This window comes from Hemiscyllium ocellatum, chromosome 29 (genome assembly GCF_020745735.1).
Source record: "Hemiscyllium ocellatum isolate sHemOce1 chromosome 29, sHemOce1.pat.X.cur, whole genome shotgun sequence".
Taxonomy (NCBI): domain Eukaryota; kingdom Metazoa; phylum Chordata; class Chondrichthyes; order Orectolobiformes; family Hemiscylliidae; genus Hemiscyllium; species Hemiscyllium ocellatum.
The window spans coordinates 21,857,357-21,878,892 of record NC_083429.1 but is presented as its reverse complement, the minus strand read 5'-3'; the positions used below and the strand labels follow the sequence as shown (position 1 = coordinate 21,878,892).

The 21,536-nt window shown below is 43.3% G+C and overlaps 1 protein-coding gene across 5 annotated transcripts in view; it reads right to left on the bottom strand.

The window, feature by feature from the left end:
* LOC132829496 (V-set and immunoglobulin domain-containing protein 10-like 2) overlaps positions 1–21,536 on the bottom strand; it is a 67,123-nt gene that overhangs the window by 3,819 nt on the left and 41,768 nt on the right. For 3 of the 5 annotated variants that reach the window (XM_060846715.1, XM_060846719.1, XM_060846720.1), the window contains 2 exons: positions 4,381–4,503; positions 563–666 (listed from right to left, as the gene is read on the bottom strand). In XM_060846715.1, the coding sequence (XP_060702698.1) occupies positions 563–666; positions 4,381–4,503 (227 nt within the window). Of the gene's footprint in view, positions 1–562; positions 667–2,030; positions 2,056–4,380; positions 4,504–21,536 lie in introns of all 5 variants that reach the window. The other 2 variants (XM_060846716.1, XM_060846718.1) reach the window with 2 other exon arrangements.

Below are 21,536 nucleotides of genomic sequence, written 5' to 3'. Positions count from 1 at the left end.
GCTTGATTAGAATTCCAGTTCTATGTTACTATGACCAATATGACTCAAGACAAACTAAATTAAAAAGTTTGATCACTATTCTGACTTCAACAGCCCAGGTACATGGTCTCTGAGCATCAGATGTATGTTCGGTCCGTTATGTCCTATTATTGGCTTCAGAGCTCAACGGGAATTGCCAGGGCTCGTAGCTAAAGGGTGGAGAGGGTTAGGGTTGGGAGGAATGCAAACTATTCCCCACAGGGATAGGGGAGTAACTTATCAGGATGACGGAACCAGTTAGGATGAGAGAACCATTCAGGGTAAGGGAGCCATTCAGGGTGGTGGAGCCAATCAGGGTAAAGGAGCCGTTCAGAGTGGGGGAGCCAATCAGGGTAAGGGAGCCATTCAGGGTGGGGGAGCCAATCAGGGTAAGGGAGCCATTCGGGATGACAGAGCCAAAGAGACGACATCTTTGAGGTTTTGAAGTCAGTTCAGGGATAGCACTGAGGCTATTTGCTCAGCTTTTGGATTGTGAGTGGGTGAGACCTTTAGAGAACAAAGCTAGTAATGATAAATCTGATACCTTCAGTCTGTTCTCTGTTTTCCACAATGTCTTCACCCTCAGCTGGGGAAGTAACATCAGCATCCTCCGGAAAATTAATCTGCTCCTGCAATTCATTGGTCGGTCTATCGAAAGGAAGGTGAGACATTTCTGATTATTACCATCTCAGTTCATTGAAACCATTTCCCAACTCAATGCGTTCCCCATAAGAAGCCACTGAATAATAAAGTCGATTCGGCTCAGCTGGTCAGTCCCTTTCTCATACTAACTGTATAATAGATTAAAAATCTGCTGAACCTCTTCATTTATAAATCCTAATGGTCATATTTATAACGATATTTGTCTATATCTGGATATGTTCATCTTGTGAGTATTATATTCAACTTTAAACGTAAGACACCTTTTGTTATAGAGCAGTGAACGACTCACCAAGGGCAACACTGAGCAGGTTTTGGAATAAAACAAACACCATCAGTACATCATTGGTTTCAACCACCTACGGCATTGAGAAAACCAATTTCAAAGCTACATCTAGCTTTGAAAACTCAAGAATTTCACCAGGGATTGAAAGGTTACATTAGGTTTTCAGGTTGCATACGCTTGTTTTGTTAAGCTTTGAGTTTAGAAGGATTGAGGTGGTGAAATGACACTGGGATTGGATTGAACACACAATGTGAGTACTTTCCCAGTTTTTGGTCTCCTAGCCTGAGGAAGGACATTCTTACTATTGAGGGCGTCCAGCAAAGGTTCACCAGATTAATTCCTGGGATGGCATATGAGAGGACTGGATCATCTGGACTCGTACTCACTGGAATTTAGGAGATTTGGGTGGGTGGGGGGAAATCTTATAGAAACGTATAAAATCCTGATGGGAGTGGACAGGTTAGATACAGGAAGAATGTTCCTGATGTTGGGGAAGTCTAGGAGTCATAATCTAAGAATAAGGGGTAAGCCATTCAGAACTAAGAATAGGAAGCATTTCTTCACTCAGAGAGCTGTGGAATTCTCCCCCACAGGAGCTGACCTGTTGGGGTCAGGTTATTAGATAGATTCAAGAGGGAGCTGGAAGTTGCTCTTGGGGCAAAAGGGAGCAAGGGAAATGGAGAGAGGCTGGGAATGGGGATACTGAGAGTGTATGACCAGCCATGATCACATTGAATAGTGGTACAGGCTTGAAGGGCCCAATGGCCTACTCCTGTACCTATTTTCTATAATGAGAAACTATAGCTTCTGTTGGGGAAGCACCATTTTAACATTTGAGTTATACCATTCAGGAATGCAATTGGGAGGTAACTTTCCAGACAAATGGCCTTCTGAAACTCGCTCCAAGAAGACAAGGCTGTTGGTGCTCGAGGAGCTATTGAAATTCTCAAGACAGGCATGCACTTTAAGCAGTGTCAGGAATGAAAGGTGAGCTCTCAGGAACAAGTGGAAATGCTGAACATTTCCCCTGCAGAAATACCTGGTCATGGTATTTTTCAGTACTTACCGCTGAAATAGCAGGTCGTGCAGCCCTAAGAAACAGAGATAATTGGACATTAAAATAGAGCCGTAGCTCCCTCAGAAACTAACCAAGGACAACACAATAGTTATGCAGGGTTATTTTAGTAAATATACTTTCTCTGATACACGGCATAATTTAAAACATCGCATTTAAAAATTTATCAGTTCTCCCTTATTCAGGATTTCATAACAGCGTCCTCTTCCATCAGTTCCCCCTCATTGCTCAGGATGACAGAGTCCCTTTCAGGCTGTGTCACAGATACATTTCCTGCAATCTGAACCCATCAACTCCACAAATCTTGGATTAATGACCATATTTATACTGGCTGTTGTGTGATACAATGGCTACGTGTTGTCTTGGATCCTAACTGGCCTGACCTCAGCAGCACAAGGTGCATGGGAACACTGTCACTTCCATATTCCCTTCAAAGCAACACACCGTCCCACCTTGGACATTGACTCAGAATTTCCTGGGGCCTTTAATTACAGACTAGAAGGTGGAGCCAGGGCATGACCATCATTTGCCTGCCAGGTGGCTAAATGCACTAATTGTTTGGTCATTTAGGGATGTCCCACCTCCCAGACACTTTACCCATGTTGGCAAGTTCCTGGGGAGTTTGTCCAGTGAAACGTGGTGACCTCCTTGAGGGAGGAGAAAGTGAGGACTGAAGGACTCAGGGTAGCGGCAAGAAGTGCCCCTTTTGGTGCACTCCAAGGAACCCCCCCCACCGAATATCTCTTCATTGGCAATGGCTGTCCCCATGGCAACAGCGGCCCATGACCCCTCCCAACCGTCGACACTTGCTGTACACTGACTGCCAGCCTTTCACCCAACTCGCCTCAGCTGTCATTGAGGGCACCTGGGTGCCCACTAATAGTGGCATGTCTGAGGCTGCTCTGCTGCCAGCCCTCTGACTGGTGAGATTGGAGGTGCCACTGACTCAATCAGGCATTGACCATGAACACTGTGACCCTATAACCCCAAAAGTAGACATGTGTGATTTTCCAGATCTAGCACCTATCCTTACCAATCGTAAAAATGTTGTTGACATTGAGTTTTCAGCCAATCATACTATAGAGCGAATCACTAACTGGTCAATTCAGAACTTCTGAGATTAAGGCTAAAACATATTTGAGGCAGAGTAGAAGAAGTTTTATTCTGCTGTGCTGGGGTCAGAACAGTGGAACAATAGTCAACTTGGCTCACTTGGAAGGCTGAGGGCTCAAAGATTTTTCTAGATCTTGAGAGTGTCGCATTAGGACTGCCACCCCAGAACAGTGCTGAATGAGGGAGGGCTGCATTGTCAGTAGAGCTGTCTTTTAGCCTGTTCAAGTGGCTGTTAAATATCAGTGGTACTAACTGAAGAGCAAGAAGCTTTCTCTCATATTCTGACACACATTCTACTTTCAGCCAAAAACAGGCACCAATTGATTATTCATATCATTGCTGTTTCAGGGCACCAGCTAGTGCATGGCCAACAGACAACTGTAACTGCCCTTCACAGAGATGTATTAGATGTAAGATCTTTATCAGAGATCTGATAAGGCACATTATAAACTCTGATCCTTTCCAGAGTAAAGAGGAGCTTTACTCTATACCTAACCTATGCTGTACCTCTGGGACAGTTTAATGGGGTCGGTGTACAAGAAGATTAACTTTGCATCTAACCCTTGCTGTACATGCTCTGGGTTTGTTGGGTCAGTGTAGAGATTGGTTAACTCTGTATTTAACCCTATGCTGTACCTGCCCTGGGATATTTGATGGGGGCACTAGAATGCAGGGCTTCACAAACTGGGGCTCAAGACCCTAAGCTGAAATTCATAGGATCATCGAGGGTAGAAGCAGGTCATTCGGCCCATTGAGTCCACATTGACCCTCCAAAGAGCATGCCACCCAGATCCACACCATACCCTATCCCTGCATTTCCCACGATGAATCCACATAGTTTACACATCCCTGGACACCATGGTCAATTTAGTATGGCGAATGCATCGTGTTAATCTTCTTGTACACCAATGAACAGTCTCAGAGGTATAGCATAGGCTAGGTACAAAGTTAAGCTCCTTCTTTACACTGAACCTAAAGATCTTTGAACTGTGGGAGGAAACTGGAGCACCGGAGGAAACACACAGACACGGGAAGAAGGTGCAAATCAAGCCCAGGTGCCTGATGCTGTGACGCTGCAGTACTAACCACTGAGCCACTGTTCTGCCTTTTGGGGTCTCGAGCAAATTATAAAGTGCTCCCCCCTTTTAAGAAGTGCCCACTTTCACAGGCCAGTGTGTGGTGGCAGTTGAAGTGCCATTTTGATGAGGAAGGGCTGGGAATTACTTACATGGAATGCTTTCACGGTTCCTTATAATGTACTGAATCACCAAGACAGTTCCTACAACAGCTATCAGCATTCCTGCCACCGCAGCGCCAATCACAGCTGGCAGGGCACTAAAAGGGGGGTCCGCTGAAAATAGACAGAATGCCAACTTAGTAGTGCCTTCTTAAAGTGGCACAATTGAAACCAAATTGTTCACTCAATTTTTAAAAACTCTTTTAAAAATGATGCATAGGAATTTAAATAACAACAGAAATTATTCAGATCTATATGAACAGTCAACATGGGAAATTTCTCCATTAGAAATGTTATTAATGAAAAGTAATTGTGAATATATCGATCATATTGTGCACTTCAACAAAGAAGAGGGGAGAAGCTGCCTGAGCAGGAGAGTTGGAGAGGAAATCACAGAGCGTTGGTTCCATGTACGTTCAAAGCTGTTACCGAGGACACTGATTATTACACAGTGTATCCAAGAGCTAAAATGCAGAAAATGGCAAGTGGGCTGTAGCTATCAAGAGGTGAAGCTATGAAGGGATTTGGAGACAATGATGAGGATTTGGAACTGGGTATTGCTGAGGGGTGAGGAATCAAGATTGACAACAGAGAGAATGATAAGTGACCAAGGGTTAGTATAGAATAGTTGAATTTTCAGTTGATGCTGGCTCCTTTAGGAGGGAATTGGACTAAGCATGACTGGGGCAAAGATCCCATTGTTGGATTCACAAGCAGCACTTGGTCTATATAATGTCTTAGAGTGGCTTAATTACCTGAGGAGGTAGGAGGGAAGCTATCCAAAAAAGACAGATGGAGGTCTCATATGAAATTTTAAGGTAATGTAAAATAAAAGATGTTCTGATAATCCAGGGAGTAGAAAATGTGGACTGCAGATGCTGGAGATCAGAGTGGCGAGTGTGGTGCTGGAAAAGCACAGCAGGTCAGGCAGCATCTGAGGAGCAGGAGAGTCGACATTTTGGGCATAAGCTCTTCATCAGGATTGATGGGAATCACAGCTCCTTCCTTATAGCTCTCTTTAGCTCGAGAGTAGTTAGAAGGTAAAGTTTGGAGCTGTAAGAACTAGCGAAGCGAGTTAGATATATTTAAGGAGAAGCGAGAAAGATATATCAGAGAGAAAGGAATAACAGGATATGGAAGACACTTATATGGAACGTAAACACTATCAAGGACCTTTTGTGTCAAATGGCCCCTTTTTGTGCTGAAAGATCCTGTCTATACTATGGTGCAGTAACTACATAATGTGGATGAGGTCAGGACATAGAGCAGTGAATTCCAATCTTTGTGAGAGACTAAATGAACTGTCTGAAACTCAGTTATTACCCAAATTGGACATCCAGGACGAGATTTCAACGCATCCAACACCATCCACTTCTACAGAGTTAAAATCAGATCTGACTATTCAGGATGAGCAGTTGTACATTGTGTCAAGAAGGAGGTGAGCTACATACCTGCGGTAGAGGGGTTTTGATATTAAAAGTGGAAGCATAGGATTGTTAAGTAGGTGGTTAAACTTTAGAAAATGTCTGATGGATGCAAGGTTAGAAAAGGGGGACTGGAGGCTGGAGAGACCATTGGAGACCATTTCAATTTCCACAGTCGTCCAGCTCCAACATCACAGAAACAGGCAATTTCCCCAAATGTCAAGATTAGAGATGGGCTAGAAAAGCACAGCAGGTCAGGCAGCATCCAAGGAGCAGGAAAATCGACGTTTCGAGCAAAAGCCATTCATCAGGAATGAGAAGGGCTCCTGCTGAAACATCGACTTTCCTGCTCCTCCGATGCTGCCTGACCTGCTGTGCTTTTCCAACAACACTCTCATCTTGACTCTGATCTCCAGTATCTGCAGTCCTCACTTTCGCCTAATTTCCCCGAATGGATCATACTAACATTTTTGCTTCACATAAGCTTACATCTGTTCCTCTTTGCCTGAACTTATCAACATAGCCTTCTATTTGTTTCTGCTGAATGGCCTCCTTCTGTGACTTATTGCTGGTGGGAGTGATCTGGGACCCATGCTTTAGGAAGAGGGCACAGAAGAAATGAAACAAACGACAAGAGACGGGGGTTGGGTAGATGGCGGTTATCATATATGTGGAGAGACATGGGTTGTTCTCTTTAGACAGGGCTAAAGGGAGATTTAATGGAGTGTTCAAAGCGGTAAAGCATTTCGACAGAGCAAATAAGGAGAAGCAGAAGGGACAAATGTCCGAAGACTCAGAATTGAGGCAAAAATTGAACCAACAGGGAGGAGCTGAGCTTGATCTCTTGAGCTTCTGAATCAAGTGCAGAGAAGATCAGCGCAGTTTAAAATCTGATTGAAGATTTGTAGCTCGGGTATCCGTTGTTGTGGTTCTGCTCGCCGAGCTGGAAGTTTTTGCTGCAAACGTTTCGTTCCCTGGCTAGGGAACATCATCAGTGCTGTTGGGGCCTCGTGTGAAGCGCTGCTTTGATGTTTCTTCCGGTATTTATATTGGTTTGTTCTTGCCGCTTCCGGGTGTCAGTTTCAGCTTTTCAGTTTCAACCACTACAGCTGAAACTGACACCCGGAAACGGCAAGAACATCCATCAACAGACACATCGACCTGGACCCCACATACAAATCACTGCAGCTGAAACTGACACCCGGAAGCGGCAAGAACAAACCAATATAAATACCGGAAGAAACATCAAAGCAGCGCTTCACACGAGGCTCCAACAGCACTGATGATGTTCCCTAGCCAGGGAATGAAACGTTTGCAGCAAAAACTTCCAGCTCGGCGAGCAGAACCACAACATCAGCGCAGTGCTGCACAAAGATGATCGACAAAGTGGGAATCTCAATATTTGATTGAGGATGTTCTGCAGCTCATTCCAGCTAATGATAGCATCTTTGTAAATGTTAACTTGACTTCCTCCCACTGCACTGCTTAGTAACTCCTCCAACTCATCTGCTACATTGTGAGAGAGCCACAGAGAGGGGGGAAGAGATAAACTAAATACTGAATTATTAGTCATCAGAATGAGTAATCTGATGTAAAGATCATGCAAAAGGATGATCAGGAAAACTTCCTCACTTGGCAAGAGTTTTGAAATTATTGCCAAGAGGGACGGTGGAGTTACAAGATAGTACAGTACAAAATGCAGATGGTTGATTGATTATAACATGAGAGTTGGGAGTTAAAGTTATAACATAGACCGTGCTTAAATGAACAGATCAATAGGGTATCTGAAGATTAGAAATCTTTCCAGTTGGTGTATCTGAAAGTTAGCTTCTTAACTGGCTATGATATAATTTTGTGAGGGGGACAAAGGATTAAAGCGACCATGTTGTTATGATATGAGGAGTATTAAGGGACAGGCTAGTTAATGTATCACAAGATTAAGATATTTAACCACTGAGATTTGTGAATTAATTAGTTAGAATTTTAAACACTGGGATAAAAAAGAATTACTGTACTGGCTAGTTAAGATATCCACTAGGTAGGGTACAAGAGGACTGAAATAATTGAAAGGCAAGTTTCCACAGGCCATGTTGCATTTTCTTGACCTTTCTTCATTAACAATAATCAAAGGCAACAGATTCTCCGCAGCTTGAACTGGACAACATTTGAACCCACAATATTATCAAGCCTCATCCATGCACAGATATTTTACACAGTGTACTGAGTATATGGTTTTGCATCAAAGAGAGGGATTCCACATATTGTCTGGCTGAATTACATTTGAAATAGTTTGAGAGGTCAGTATTCTGGTCTTTTACACAACTTCCAACAGCTTAACCACAAAATCTGAAGAAAAAAAGTACAATTCACAGGAAAGAAAAGAACAGATTCTCTCATTTCCAACCTGTTCTATTTCAAACTCACCTTCAGGTAGCATTATTCCTAGAAATCTCACAAAGTAAGACCTAAACCATAATTAATGTGCAGTCATTCATTATTATCAACTCAGAGTTTGCAGCAAGTAACTGAAACTATCAAGAAACCATTGTGAGTCTTTTCTGCTCACACATTGCCTCTGGACTGGCAAAGTGACCCAATGTTTGTCTTTTGAGGAGATACTTGCACTGAGAGAGTTTAAAAAATGAAATTTCCACAAAGCACAATCAAAATTCAGCACAGCCAGTGTGAGAACTCTAGCTCAAACACATAATTTTCTGCATGACTAAAATGGTGGACTGAGAGTAGCGTGGATTTTACTTCTGGATTTCTTAGTTATTAACTTCCAGTCGTATAAATTTTTATTTTGATTCATTTTTGGTTCTTCAAAAGACACGGAGGTAAGTACATGAATAAGAAGTGTTTGGAGGGATATGAACCAAGTGCAGGCAGGTGGGGCTAGTATAGTTTGGGATTATGGTCAGCATGAGCTGGTTAGACCTAAGGAACTGTTTCCTTGCTGTATGACTCTGTGATTCATAAATTGAAGAAATTCTGAGAAAGAAGGAGGCCATTCAGCCCTTTGGGCCATTAGTATTCAACTGCAGATAACTTGTGATCGAAGCCCTTTGCGTAGATCTCCTTCACAACCTTCTGTTTGCTGTTTAGTCTATGAGCACTCCCTGCAATGGGTTTTAACACTCAGCTTCTGGCTAACAGGTTGTCAAATGGCTACTATGGTTATCACTCATGAAACCAACAGCAAGTGGGAAGAGGCACGACACTGAAGTCCATCCCTTCCGCTGGGAACAGGCAGTCCAATGGCCAGCTGCAAACTGGAATAAGTGGGAAAAGGGGTTAGATCAGAGTGCCCGAATTACAAGCAGTACAGTGACAGTTCTCCAAACACTTAGCAATTGTCCTTTTACTAGGGCCTAAGTAGAACAATGGCCCTTTCTTAAACTACGATCAATAACAACTGGCATTGTTTGGTAATCACAGCAAACTCTACCACACAAACCAAACAATAGAAATAGGCAGCATCTTAGAGAATGAAATGGCTTCCAACAAGGTATCACACGGAGAAGCTAAAGAACAACTTGAGCCACAGCAAAACCAATATCCCTTCGGTATCCATTATTTTGCAGATTCAGAATTTTCAACGCAATTTTTGGGTTTCTGGCAGAAATCCCGCTTTCCCGCTTTGGGTCAGTCCAATAAACCTTAGTATCCAATGCAGTTCCTGTGGGAAGATACCAGATTGGGTAGTACCATAGACTAGCAACAAGAGACTTTTCAGCCTGTCGGGGCTGGGCTAGCTTTGTCTCTTGTACAGCAATCTAGTTAGGCTAATAAACATATCTAATGGTACATATCTGATGGGTTAAAAGGCTCCAGGGAACAGGTGGGAAGGTGGAATTGAAGCCAGGAGAATCAACGTTTCAGGCATAAGCCCTCCATCAGGAAGAGTGTGTTTATGGGATGTTACTATATTTGAACAATCAATTAGTAATAGATACTGTATCTATTATTTTGCTAAGCATTTCAAAAATTCCAGCTAAGCCAATTTTTTTCTTTTGGTGTATATTAACTACAGTGTATGAATAAATTGTGTTTTGCTTAACATCGAGTAGTTTGACCAATCAGATTGCATATGGAACACAGCACTTAATTTTTTCATATTTTAAAGGTAAAGGTCTAGTCTACCTCCTTTATATATCTTGAGGGAGTTTGGTCTGGCCCATTACATAAATACAGCTGAGGACTGAACACAGGGTTCAGGAAGCTGTCCTGAACTTCAATGGGTCGGGAGCCTTTGAACTGTTAATAATTCCAGGCAGTGTCGGGGAAGGAAGCCCGGAAACAGTATGTGTTTGGTGAAACTGAGAAATATCCAAGTTTGGCAAAACCCAAGGGCAGAATCAGTTTAGTAGAATCATGCCTATGAGTAAAATGCTGCCTTCAGTGCCCTGAGAGGCATGGTCCCAGAAAAGGAAAGTTTCACTGCCAGGATCTGAGCAGACCATGAGGCAGTCTATGATGGAATGGGCATTTTGAGGGATTCCCCACACTAGGTCTTCAAAAGTGACGAATTAGAATCCCTTGTAAAATTCAACTGAGATTTGGTGACCCATACTCTCACGAAAGTCAGGGATCACTAAAATCTGGGATCTGTCTTGACTGTAATTGTGTTTTGATGTCTCGGTGAGGTGTTTGACCACAGTTTGTATCTTACCCACATTTAGATTAGATTAGATTAGACTTACAGTGTGGAAACAGGCCCTTCGGCCCAACAAGTCCACACCGACCCGCCGAAGCGCAACCCACCCATACCCCTACATTTACCCCTTACCTAACACTACGGGCAATTTAGCTTGGCCAATTCACCTGACCCGCACATCTTTGGACTGTGGGAGGAAACCGGAGCACCCGGAGGAAACCCACGCAGACACGGGGAGAACGTGCAAACTCCACACAGTCAGTCGCCTGAGTCGGGAATTGAACCCGGGTCTACATTTACCTTTGTAATAATTCTATTTGTGACACTTATAGTAGATTCTTTGCTGTCTCAGCATTGTATAGAGTCAGAAAGTCATAGAGATATGCAGCACAGAAACAGACCCTTCGGCCCAACTCGTCCATGCTGACCAGATATCCTAACCTAATCTAGTCCCATTTGCCAGCACGTGGCCTATATCCCTCTAAACCCTTCCTTTTCATTTACCCATCCAGGTGACTTTTAAATGTTGTAATTGTACCAGCCTCCACCACTTCCTCTGGCAGCATATTCCATAAACGCACCATCTTCTTCATGTAGCTCCCTTTTAACTTGTTCCCCTCTCACCCTAAACCTCTGCCCTCTAGTTCTGGACACCCTGATCCGAGGGAAAAGACCTTGTCCATTTACCCTAACCATGCCCCTCGTGATTTTATAAACCTCCATAAGTTCACCCCGCAGCCTCTGACGCTGCAGGGAGAACTGCCCCAGCCTATTCAGCCTCTCCCTGTAGCTCAATCCCTATAATAAACTTTATTTTGTTTGCTTTGTTCTCTGAGTAAGTACCTCAGATTTCAGTCTTTGTCTACTTTGAAAAAAGTTTATGATCCCAGCCAGACTATAATATAAATTTAGTGGTCCCATCCGGGAGCATAACATCCTTCAATCACTGGAATCTGTTTCATTTTATTTACTTTGTGTGTCATGGCAATGGAAGGACTTCAAAATATTTACCGATATCTGAACTTGTAATAATGGCATGTGTTTTTAAAAGAAAATGACGGATAGCCAAGAGATGGTTTCAGATATAAATTTAGTGTCTGTCTAGAGAGAGAAAGACACAGAGAGAGAGTAAAACAGACACACAGCAAGATTTGGAGAGAGAGAAAGAGAGAGAGAGACTTGGAATGTCACACCTGGTGAGATATCAAGGAAGCTTAACAGAATTGGAATTAAAAGAGAAAAATGTATTACAAATTGAACTGTAACCTTCTGAGAGTTGTCATGAATATAATGGGAAGAGAAGAAAGCGATCTGAGTGAGGGATGTGTTTTGTCTCTTTCAAGAATGTGTTAAAAGCCAATTCCAACCTGATAAAGAATCACCATAGTGTTACCAAACCAATAGGCGGTTTTCTCACTAGAGAGAGAGACAACTGGTAGTTTAACCTGAGGGGCACCACATGGTAAGGAGAACCCTTCACGATAACCTTAGGCAGTGGGGTAATTGAAACCACACAGTTAGCATCATTCTGTATTGCAAACTAGCCAGCCAGCTAGCCAACTGAGCTAAACCAACTCCAAACTCTTTTCTGTAAGTGCTAGGAAAGAAGATGTGCTAGTGAGCTGAGGGACTGGCATATGCCATGGTATGAGTTTCTCATAGATGCAGACATTTTCACCACAGGAGGCGATTCAACCCATTATATTCACACCAGTTGACAAAGATCTGATTACGTTAATCCAATTAGTCTGTAACCCTGGAGGCTATGTCAATGGAAGCGAATCTCTAAATACTATTTAAATATTAAGAGAGTTTCTGACCCAACCTCTCTTCCAGACAGTCAGTTCCAGACTCTAAGTTCCCTCTGAAAGAAAAGAATTCTTCTCAACTCTCCTCTAACCCTTCTGCTTCTTACTTAAAAACAGTGACTCTTCAGTGACCATAATTCAGTTACATTTAGTTTAGCGATAGAAAGGGATAGATACATGCCACAGGTCAAGAGTTATCGATGGGGCAAGGGCAATTATAATGCGATTAGGCAAGAATTAGGATGCATAGAATGGGGTAGCAAAATGCAGGGGATGCAGACAATCGAAATGTGGAGCTGGTTTAAGGAACAGATATTGTGTATTTTTGATAGGTACGTCCCTGTCAGGCAGGGAGGAAGTGATAAGGGAAGGGAACCATGGTTTACTACAGAAATTGCATCGCTTGTTAAGAAGAAGAAGGAGGCTTATGTGTTGGTGGGACAAGATGGTACAGATGAGGTGATGGAGAGTTACAGATCAGCTAGGAAGGATTTAAAGAGAGAGTTAAGAAGAGCAAAGAGAGGACATGAGCAGTCTTTAGCAAATAAAATAAAGGAGAACCCTAAAGCTTTCTATAGGTATGTGAGGAATAAAAGGATCTTTCGGGTAGGAATAGGGCCAGTCAAATTCAGAAGTGGGAAGTTGAGTGTGGACCCTGTAGAGATCGGAAAGGTGCTAAATGGACATTTCTCAACGGTGATCACTCAGAAAAAGGAGAATATTGTGGAGGAGAAGAATGAGGTATGAGATATTAGACTAGAAAGGATCGAGGTTAGTTACACACAGGTGTTATCAATTCTAGAAGGAGTCAAAGGAGACAAGTCCCCTGGGTTATATGGGATTTATCCGAGGATTCTCTGGGAAGCGAGTGAGGAGATAGCAGAGCCATTAGCTTTGATATTTGAGTCATCATTGTCTACAGGTTAAGTACCTGAGGACTGGAGGATTGCAAATGTTGTGCCCTTGTTCAAGAAGGGCAGTAGAGATGATTCAGGTATTTATAGACCAGTGAGCTTTACGTCTGTTGTGGGAAAGGTTTTGGAAAGGATTATAAGAGATAAGATTTGTAATCATCTTGCAAGCAACAATTTGATTGCAGATAGTCAACATGATTTCGTCAAGAGCAGGTTGTCTCTCACAAACCTCAATGAGATTTTTGAGAAGGTGACCAAGCATGTAGATGAGGGTAGGGCAGTTGATGTGGTACACATGGACTTCAGTAAAGCCTTTGATAAGGTTCCACATGGTAGGCTGATGGAGAAGATGCAGAGGCATGGAATTGAGGGTGATTTAGCAGTTTGGATTAGAAACTAGCTTTCTGGAAGAAGGCAGCTAGTGGTGCTGGATGGAAAATATTCAGCCTGGAGTCTGGTTACTAGTGGTATGCCACAAGGATCTGTTTAGGAACCACTGCTGTTTGTCATTTTTATAAATGACTTAGACGCAGGCATAGGTGGGTAGATTAGTAAGTTTGCAGACGACACTAAAGTCGGTGGAGTAGTGGACAGTTTGGAAGAATGTTACAGGTTGTTGTGGTTCTGTTCGCCGAGCTGGGAATTTGTGTTGCAAACGTTTCGTCCCCTGTCTAGGTGACATCCTCAGTGCTTGGGAGCCTTCTGTGAAGCGCTTCTGTGATCTTTCCTCCGGCATTTGTAGTGGTTTGAATCTGCTGCTTCGGGTTGTCAGTTCCAGCTGTCTGTTGCAGTTGCCGGTATATAGGGTCCAGATCGATGTGCTTATTGATTGAATCTGTTCAATCAATAAGCACATCGACCTGGATCCAATATACCGACCACTGCAATGGACAGCTGGAACTGACAACCGGAAGCGGCAGAGACAAACCACTATAAATGCCGGAGGAAAGATCACAGAAGCGCTTCACAGAAGGCTCCCAAGCACTGAGGATGTCACCTAGACAGGGGACGAAACGTCTGCAACACAAATTCCTAGCTCGGCAAACAGAACCACAACAACAAGCACCCGAGCTACAAATCTTCTCACAAGCTTTGAATGTTACAGGTTGCAGGGGGACTTAGATAAACTGCAGAATTGGGCTGAGAGGTGGCAAATGGAGTTCAATGCAGCTAAATGTGAGGTGATGCACTTTGGGAAGAATAACAGGAAGGCAGAGTACTAGGTCAATGGAAAGATTCTTGGTAGTGTGGATGTGCAGACGGATCTTGGAGTCCATGTACATAGATTCCTGAAAGTTGTTGTGGTTCTGCTCGCCGAGCTGGAAGTTTTTGCTGCAAACGTTTCATTCCCTGGCTAGGGAACATCATCAGTGCTGTTGGAGCCTCGTGTGAAGCGCTGCTTTGATGTTTCTTCCTGTATTTATATTGGTTTGTTCTTGCCGCTTCCGGGTGTCAGTTTCAGCTGCAGTGATTTGTATGTGGGGTCCAGGTCGATGTGTCTGTTGATGGATGTTCTTGCCGTTTCCGGGTGTCAGTTTCAGCTGTAGTGGTTTGTATATGGTGTCCAGGTCAATGTGTCTGTTAATGGAATTTGGGGATGAATGCCATGCTTCTAGGAATTCTCTGGCTGTTCTCTGTCTGGCTTGTCCTATGATAGTGGTGTTTTCCCAGTCAAATTCATGTTGCTGGTTGTCTGAGTGTATGGCTACTAGAGATAGCTGGTCGTGTCGTTTTGTGGCTAGCTGATGTTCATGGATGCGGATTGTTAGCTGTCTTCCTGTTTGTCCTATATAGTGTTTTGTGCAGTCCTTGCATGGTATTTTGTAAACTACGTTAGTTTGGCTCATGCTGGGTATTGGGTCCTTTGTTCTAGTGAGTTGTTGTCTGAGCGTGGATGTTGGCTTGTGTGCTGTTATGAGTCCTAAGGGTCGCAGTAGTCTGGCTGTCAGTTCTGAGACGCTCCTGACGTATGGTAGAGTGGCTAGTCCTTTTGGTTGTGGCATGTCCTCATTCCTCGGTCTATCTCTTAGGCATCTGGTGATAAAGTTGCGTGGGTATCCGTTTTTGGCGAATACCTTGTATAGATGTTCCTCTTCCTCTTTTCGCAGTTCTGGTGTACTGCAGTGTGTTGTGGCCCTTTTGAATAGTGTCCTGATGCAGCTTCGTTTGTGTGTGTTGGGGTGGTTACTTTCATAGTTTAAGACTTGGTCTGTGTGTGTTGGTTTCCTGTGTACCCTTGTGGTGAATTCTCCGTTCGGTGTTCTCTGTACTATCACATCTAGGAATGGGAGTTGGCTATCCTTTTCCTCTTCTCGTGTGAATCGGATTCCTGTGAGTGTGGCGTTGATGATTCGGTGTGTTTTTTCTATATCTGTGTTTTTGATGATTACAAAGGTGTCATCAACATATCTGATCCAGAGTTTGGGTTGGATTTGTGGTAGGGCTGTATGTTCTAACCTTTGCATAACTGCCTCTGCTATGAGTCCCGAGATTGGTGATCCCATGGGTGTTCCGTTGATTTGTTCGTATATCTGATTGTTGAATGTAAAGTGTGTGGTGAGGCACAGGTCCAGTAGTTTAAGTATGCCGTCCTTGTTGATAGGTTCGGCATCCTGCGTTCTGTTATGTATGTCCAGTAGGTTGGCTATTGTTTCTCTGGCTAGGGTTTTGTCAATTGAAGTGAACAGTGCCGTCACGTCGAATGATACCATGGTTTCTTCTTTGTCTATGTGTGTATTCCTGATGACGTCCAAGAATTCCTGTGTTGATTGTATGGAGTGTTTGGATCCGCTGACTAGGTGTTTCAGTTTTTGTTGTAGTTCTTTGGCCAGTTTGTATGCTGGTGTCCCTGGTAGTGATACTATGGGTCTGAGTGGGATGTCTGGTTTGTGTACTTTGGGTAGTCCATAGAATCTGGGGGTGTTGTTGCTTTCAGGTTTCATTCTTTGCTGGTCCGCTTTGGTTATCTGTCCGTTAACAAGGACGGCATACTTAAACTACTGGACCTGTGCCTCACCACACACTTTACATTCAACAATCAGATATACGAACAAATCAACGGAACACCCATGGGATCACCAATCTCGGGACTCATAGCAGAGGCAGTTATGCAAAGGTTAGAACATACAGCCATACCACAAATCCAACCCAAACTCTGGATCAGATATGTTGATGACACCTTTGTAATCATCAAAAACACAGATATAGAAAAAACACACCGAATCATCAACGCCACACTCACAGGAATCCGATTCACACGAGAAGAGGAAAAGGATAGCCAACTCCCATTCCTAGACGTGATAGTACAGAGAACACCGAACGGAGAATTCACCACAAGGGTACACAGGAAACCAACACACACAGACCAAGTCTTAAACTATGAAAGTAACCACCCCAACACACACAAACGAAGCTGCATCAGGACACTATTCAAAAGGGCCACAACACACTGCAGTACACCAGAACTGCGAAAAGAGGAAGAGGAACATCTATACAAGGTATTCGCCAAAAACGGATACCCACGCAACTTTATCACCAGATGCCTAAGAGATAGACCGAGGAACGAGGACATGCCACAACCAAAAGGACTAGCCACTCTACCATACGTCAGGAGCGTCTCAGAACTGACAGCCAGACTACTGCGACCCTTAGGACTCATAACAGCACACAAGCCAACATCCACGCTCAGACAACAACTCACTAGAACAAAGGACCCAATACCCAGCATGAGCCAAACTAACGTAGTTTACAAAATTCCATGCAAGGACTGCACAAAACACTATATAGGACAAACAGGAAGACAGCTAACAATCCGCATCCATGAACATCAGCTAGCCACAAAACGACACGACCAGCTATCTCTAGTAGCCATACACTCAGACAACCAGCAACATGAATTTGACTGGGAAAACACCACTATCATAGGACAAGCCAGACAGAGAACAGCCAGAGAATTCCTAGAAGCATGGCATTCATCCCCAAACTCCATCAACAGACGCATTGACCTGGACCCCATATACAAACCACTACAGCTGAAACTGACACCCGGAAACGGCAAGAACATCCATCAACAGACACATCGACCTGGACCCCACATACAAATCACTGCAGCTGAAACTGACACCCGGAAGCGGCAAGAACAAACCACTATAAATACCGGAAGAAACATCAAAGCAGCGCTTCACACGAGGCTCCAACAGCACTGATGATGTTCCCTAGCCAGGGAACGAAACGTTTGCAGCAAAAACTTCCAGCTCGGCGAGCAGAACCACAACAATGGATACCCGAGCTACAAATCTTCAATCAGATTTTAAATCCCTGAAAGTTGCCACTCAGGTGGATAGTGCTGTTAAGAAGGCATACGGTGTGTTAGGTTTCAATGGCAAAGGGATTGAGTTCCGGAACCGCAATATCATGCTGCAACTATACAAAATGCTGGTGTGGCCACATTTGGAATATTGTGTTAAGTCTGGTCTCCCCATTACAGAAAGGATGTGGAAGCATTAGAAAAGGTGCAGAGGAGATTTACCAGGATATTGCCTGGTCTGGAGGGAAGGTCTTATGAGGAAAGGCTGAGAGACTTGGATCTGTTCTCATTGGAAAGAAGAAGGCTAAGAGAGGATATGATAGAGACATACAAGATGACCAGAGGATTAAATAGGGTAGACAGTGAAAGACGTTTTCCTAGGAAGATGACTTGTACGAGAGGGCATAACTACAAATTGAGGGGAGATAATTTAAGACAGATGTCAGAGGCAAGTTCTTTACACAGAGAGTGGTAAGGGTGTGGAATGCCCTACTTGCTAATGTAGTCAACTCAGCCACATTAGGGAGATTTAAACAATCCTTAGATAAGCACATGGATGATTTTGGGATACTGTAGGGGGACGAGCTGAGAACAGTTCACAGGTCGGCACAACATCGTGGGCTGAAGGACCTGTTCTGTGTTGTATTGTTCTATGTTCTATGTTCTACTAATAGAAAAAGTGCCTTCCTATCATGCCCTTCAAGACTTTATATGACTTTATCAAATCCCCTTTCAACTTTTGCTGCTCCAAAGAAAATGGGCCCAGCCTCTCCAATTTTTCGTTAGATCCTCCAGCCCAGTCTGGATCCTGATAAATCTTCTTTGCACCCTCTGCAATGCAATCATATCCCTCCTACAGCGTGGATTACAGAAATACATGCAGTTCTGTAGTTATGGTAAACCAGCATTTAATACATTTCCAGAATATTCTGTGCTTCAGTTAATAAAGCTAAGTATCCCTTATGCCTTCCTAACCACTTTATCTATCTGCCCTGCTACCTTCAAGATCTGTGGATATGCTCACAATCTTCTGAGCTTTCATTCAATATAATCCCTTGCCTTGCCCTCCCCAAATACACAACCTCATACGTTTTGAGATTGAATTCTATTTGCTCCTGCTCTGCCCATTTGATCAATCCATTAATTTCCCCCTACGGTTTTTGGCTATCCTCCTCAATATTTACCACACCACCAATTTTTGAGTCATCCACAAACTTTTCTCGAACATACCGCCTACATTTACCTCCAAGTCATTAATGTACACTACAAACAGAAAGGACCCCAGCACTAAGCCCGAAGAAACCCCACTTGAAACAGACATCCTCTACCATCACCCTCTGCTTTCTGTCTCTCGGCTAATTTGCATTGGGTCCCATGACCTCTTACTTTCTTGACCAGTTTAGCATGACGGACTTATCAAAAGTAATGCTAAAGTCCCTATGGAAAGCATTTATCAACAGTCCTAGTTACTTCCTTGAAAAACTTGGTCAAATTTGTCAAAGTGACCTTTCATAGAATCATAGAATCCCTACAGTGTGGAAACAGGCACTTCGGCCCAACAAGACCACACTGACCCTCTGAAGAGTAACCCATCCAGACCCATGCCCCTAACATATTATCCAAATTTACCCTGACCAATGCATCTAACCTACGCATCCCTGAAACACTATGGACATTTTAGCATGGCCAATTCACCTAACCTGCACACCTTTGGATTTAAGCACCATGCTACCATAAATTCTGGAATCTGACTTATCTAATTGTTCAAAGATCTGGGAACATAACAATACTCACCATTAAATCAAACCATGAGTTCAAGACAAACTTCTTTATCCTTCTATAAGTTTCAGTTACAAAGGGCATTAGTGAGACCTCATCAATAGTACTGTGTACTGTACTTAGAGAAAGATGTTAATGCACTGGAAGCAGGTCCGAGCAGGTTGTACCAGGCTAATCCCTGGAATGAGTGGACTGCCTGATGAAGAAGGGCTAGACAGGCTGAGCCCTGTATCCTCTGGGGTTTAGAAGGATTAGAGATGATTCAGTTGAAATGTATAAGATCCTGAGGAGATTTGACCAGGTGGATGTAGAACAAATGTTTCCTCTTATGGGAGAACTAGGCAGTCATTGTTTAAATATAAGAGGTCATCCATTTAAGACAGCAATGAGGAAAAATTATTTGAGGGTTGAGAGTCTTTGGAATTCTCTTCCTCAGAAGACATGAATATTAAATCTTTTCTTTAAATTAAGGCAGAGATAGATTCTTGATGAATCTTAGAATATCTATGGTGTAGAGGCAGGCCATTTGGCCCATTGAGTCCACGCTGACCCTTCATAGGGGCATCCCTACTCAGATCTACCCTATCCTCTGTAACCCTGCATTTCCTATGGATAATCCACCTGGCCAGCACATCCCTGGACAATTTCCCATGGCCAATCCACCTAACCTGCACATCTTTGGCTTTCCTTACCAGTCCAGGAATTATCGTAGATTACTCTGTGTTTTTCCAAGCAAGGGCATATATTTTAAGTGTGGATGTAAATTCAGTGGATGTCTAGGGAGAATGGAGGGAGGCTGGAATGTTGCACCTAAAGAGGTATCAAAGACATTTCAAAGGGATGGACTTAGAAAGGGAAAAATGTATTACAAACTGAACTGTAACCTGGTGGGAGTTCTCTCAAACTGCGACTATGATGGAACAAAGGACCACAGTCTGGACACGAGATTTGTTTTAAATCTTGCCTTTTCAAGAATATACAAGAACAATGGTTAAAAGCCAGTTCAACCCTGGTCTGTGTGTGAAAGTGGAAGAAGTTGGGCTAATGAGCTGAGGTATTTGTGTGTATTAGCCTGGTTCAAGCCCTCGTGTCCTTTGAAGATCTCAGTTGAAGAACCATCCCTAGTCACCCCTCTTTTACTATTATTCACTCTGAATACTTTAAGTCACTTCGCTAATAAGCCTGGCAAACAGGAACATGATGAAAGAAAGACTCAATTGCTCTGAGCGCTGGCAGCCAACCACCATGAAAATGAACCAGAACAGAAGAGTTTCAATTAACCTTCAAAGACAGGAATCCTGAAATCAAATGCTTGACCATGTTTACATTCCATTGAGAACTTTTCACAAGCAAGCTCCAGTTTGAAACATATATCTTTTAACTTTTATCTGTTTGGATTCATTTCTCATTCGCAATCTGTGTGCGTGTTGTGTTATTATTTCTACTAATGTTTAGAAATTAATAAATCAGTTTTCTGTTAAATTATGAAACCCTGGTTAAACTGACTCACGAGTCGTAGTCATACAGAACAGAAACAGACTCTTCGGTCCAACTCATCCATGGTGTCCAGACATCCCAATCTGGCCTAGTTCCATTTGCCAGCATTTGGCCCATATCCCCCTAAACCCTTCTTATTTAGATGCTTTCTAAATATTGTAATTGAACCAGCCTCCACCATTTCTTCTAGCAGTTCATTCTATGCACACACTACCCTCTACGTGAAAAGGTTAACCCTAGGTCCTTTTTGAATCCTTCCTCTCTCATATTAAATGATGCCCTCTAGATTTGCACTCCTCAAACATTGGAAAAAGACCTCGCCTATTTGTTCTACCCATGCTCCACATGATTTTCTAAACCTCTATAAGGTCACCCCGCAGTCTCTGATGCTCCAGGGAAGAAAGCCCCAGCCTATTCAGCTCTCCCTAGAGCTCAAACCCTTCTTCACCATCCACTGCACAACCTATTTCGGTTTCATCTGCAATCTTACTAACCATACAATATCTGGATACAAATGAGAGGTATTTAGATGGTGAAAAGCAGTGGACCCAGCACTGATCCTTGAGGCACACCATAGGCCTCCAGTCCAAAGCAATCCTCCACCACCATCCTCTGTCTCCCACCTTCAAGCTAATTTGTATTCAATTGGCTAGCTTCCCCGGATCCCTTGATCTAACGTTACTAACCAGTTTATTACGCCTTACTGAAGTCCATATAGACGACATCTACTGCGCTGCCTTCATTATTCTTCTTTGTCTCCTC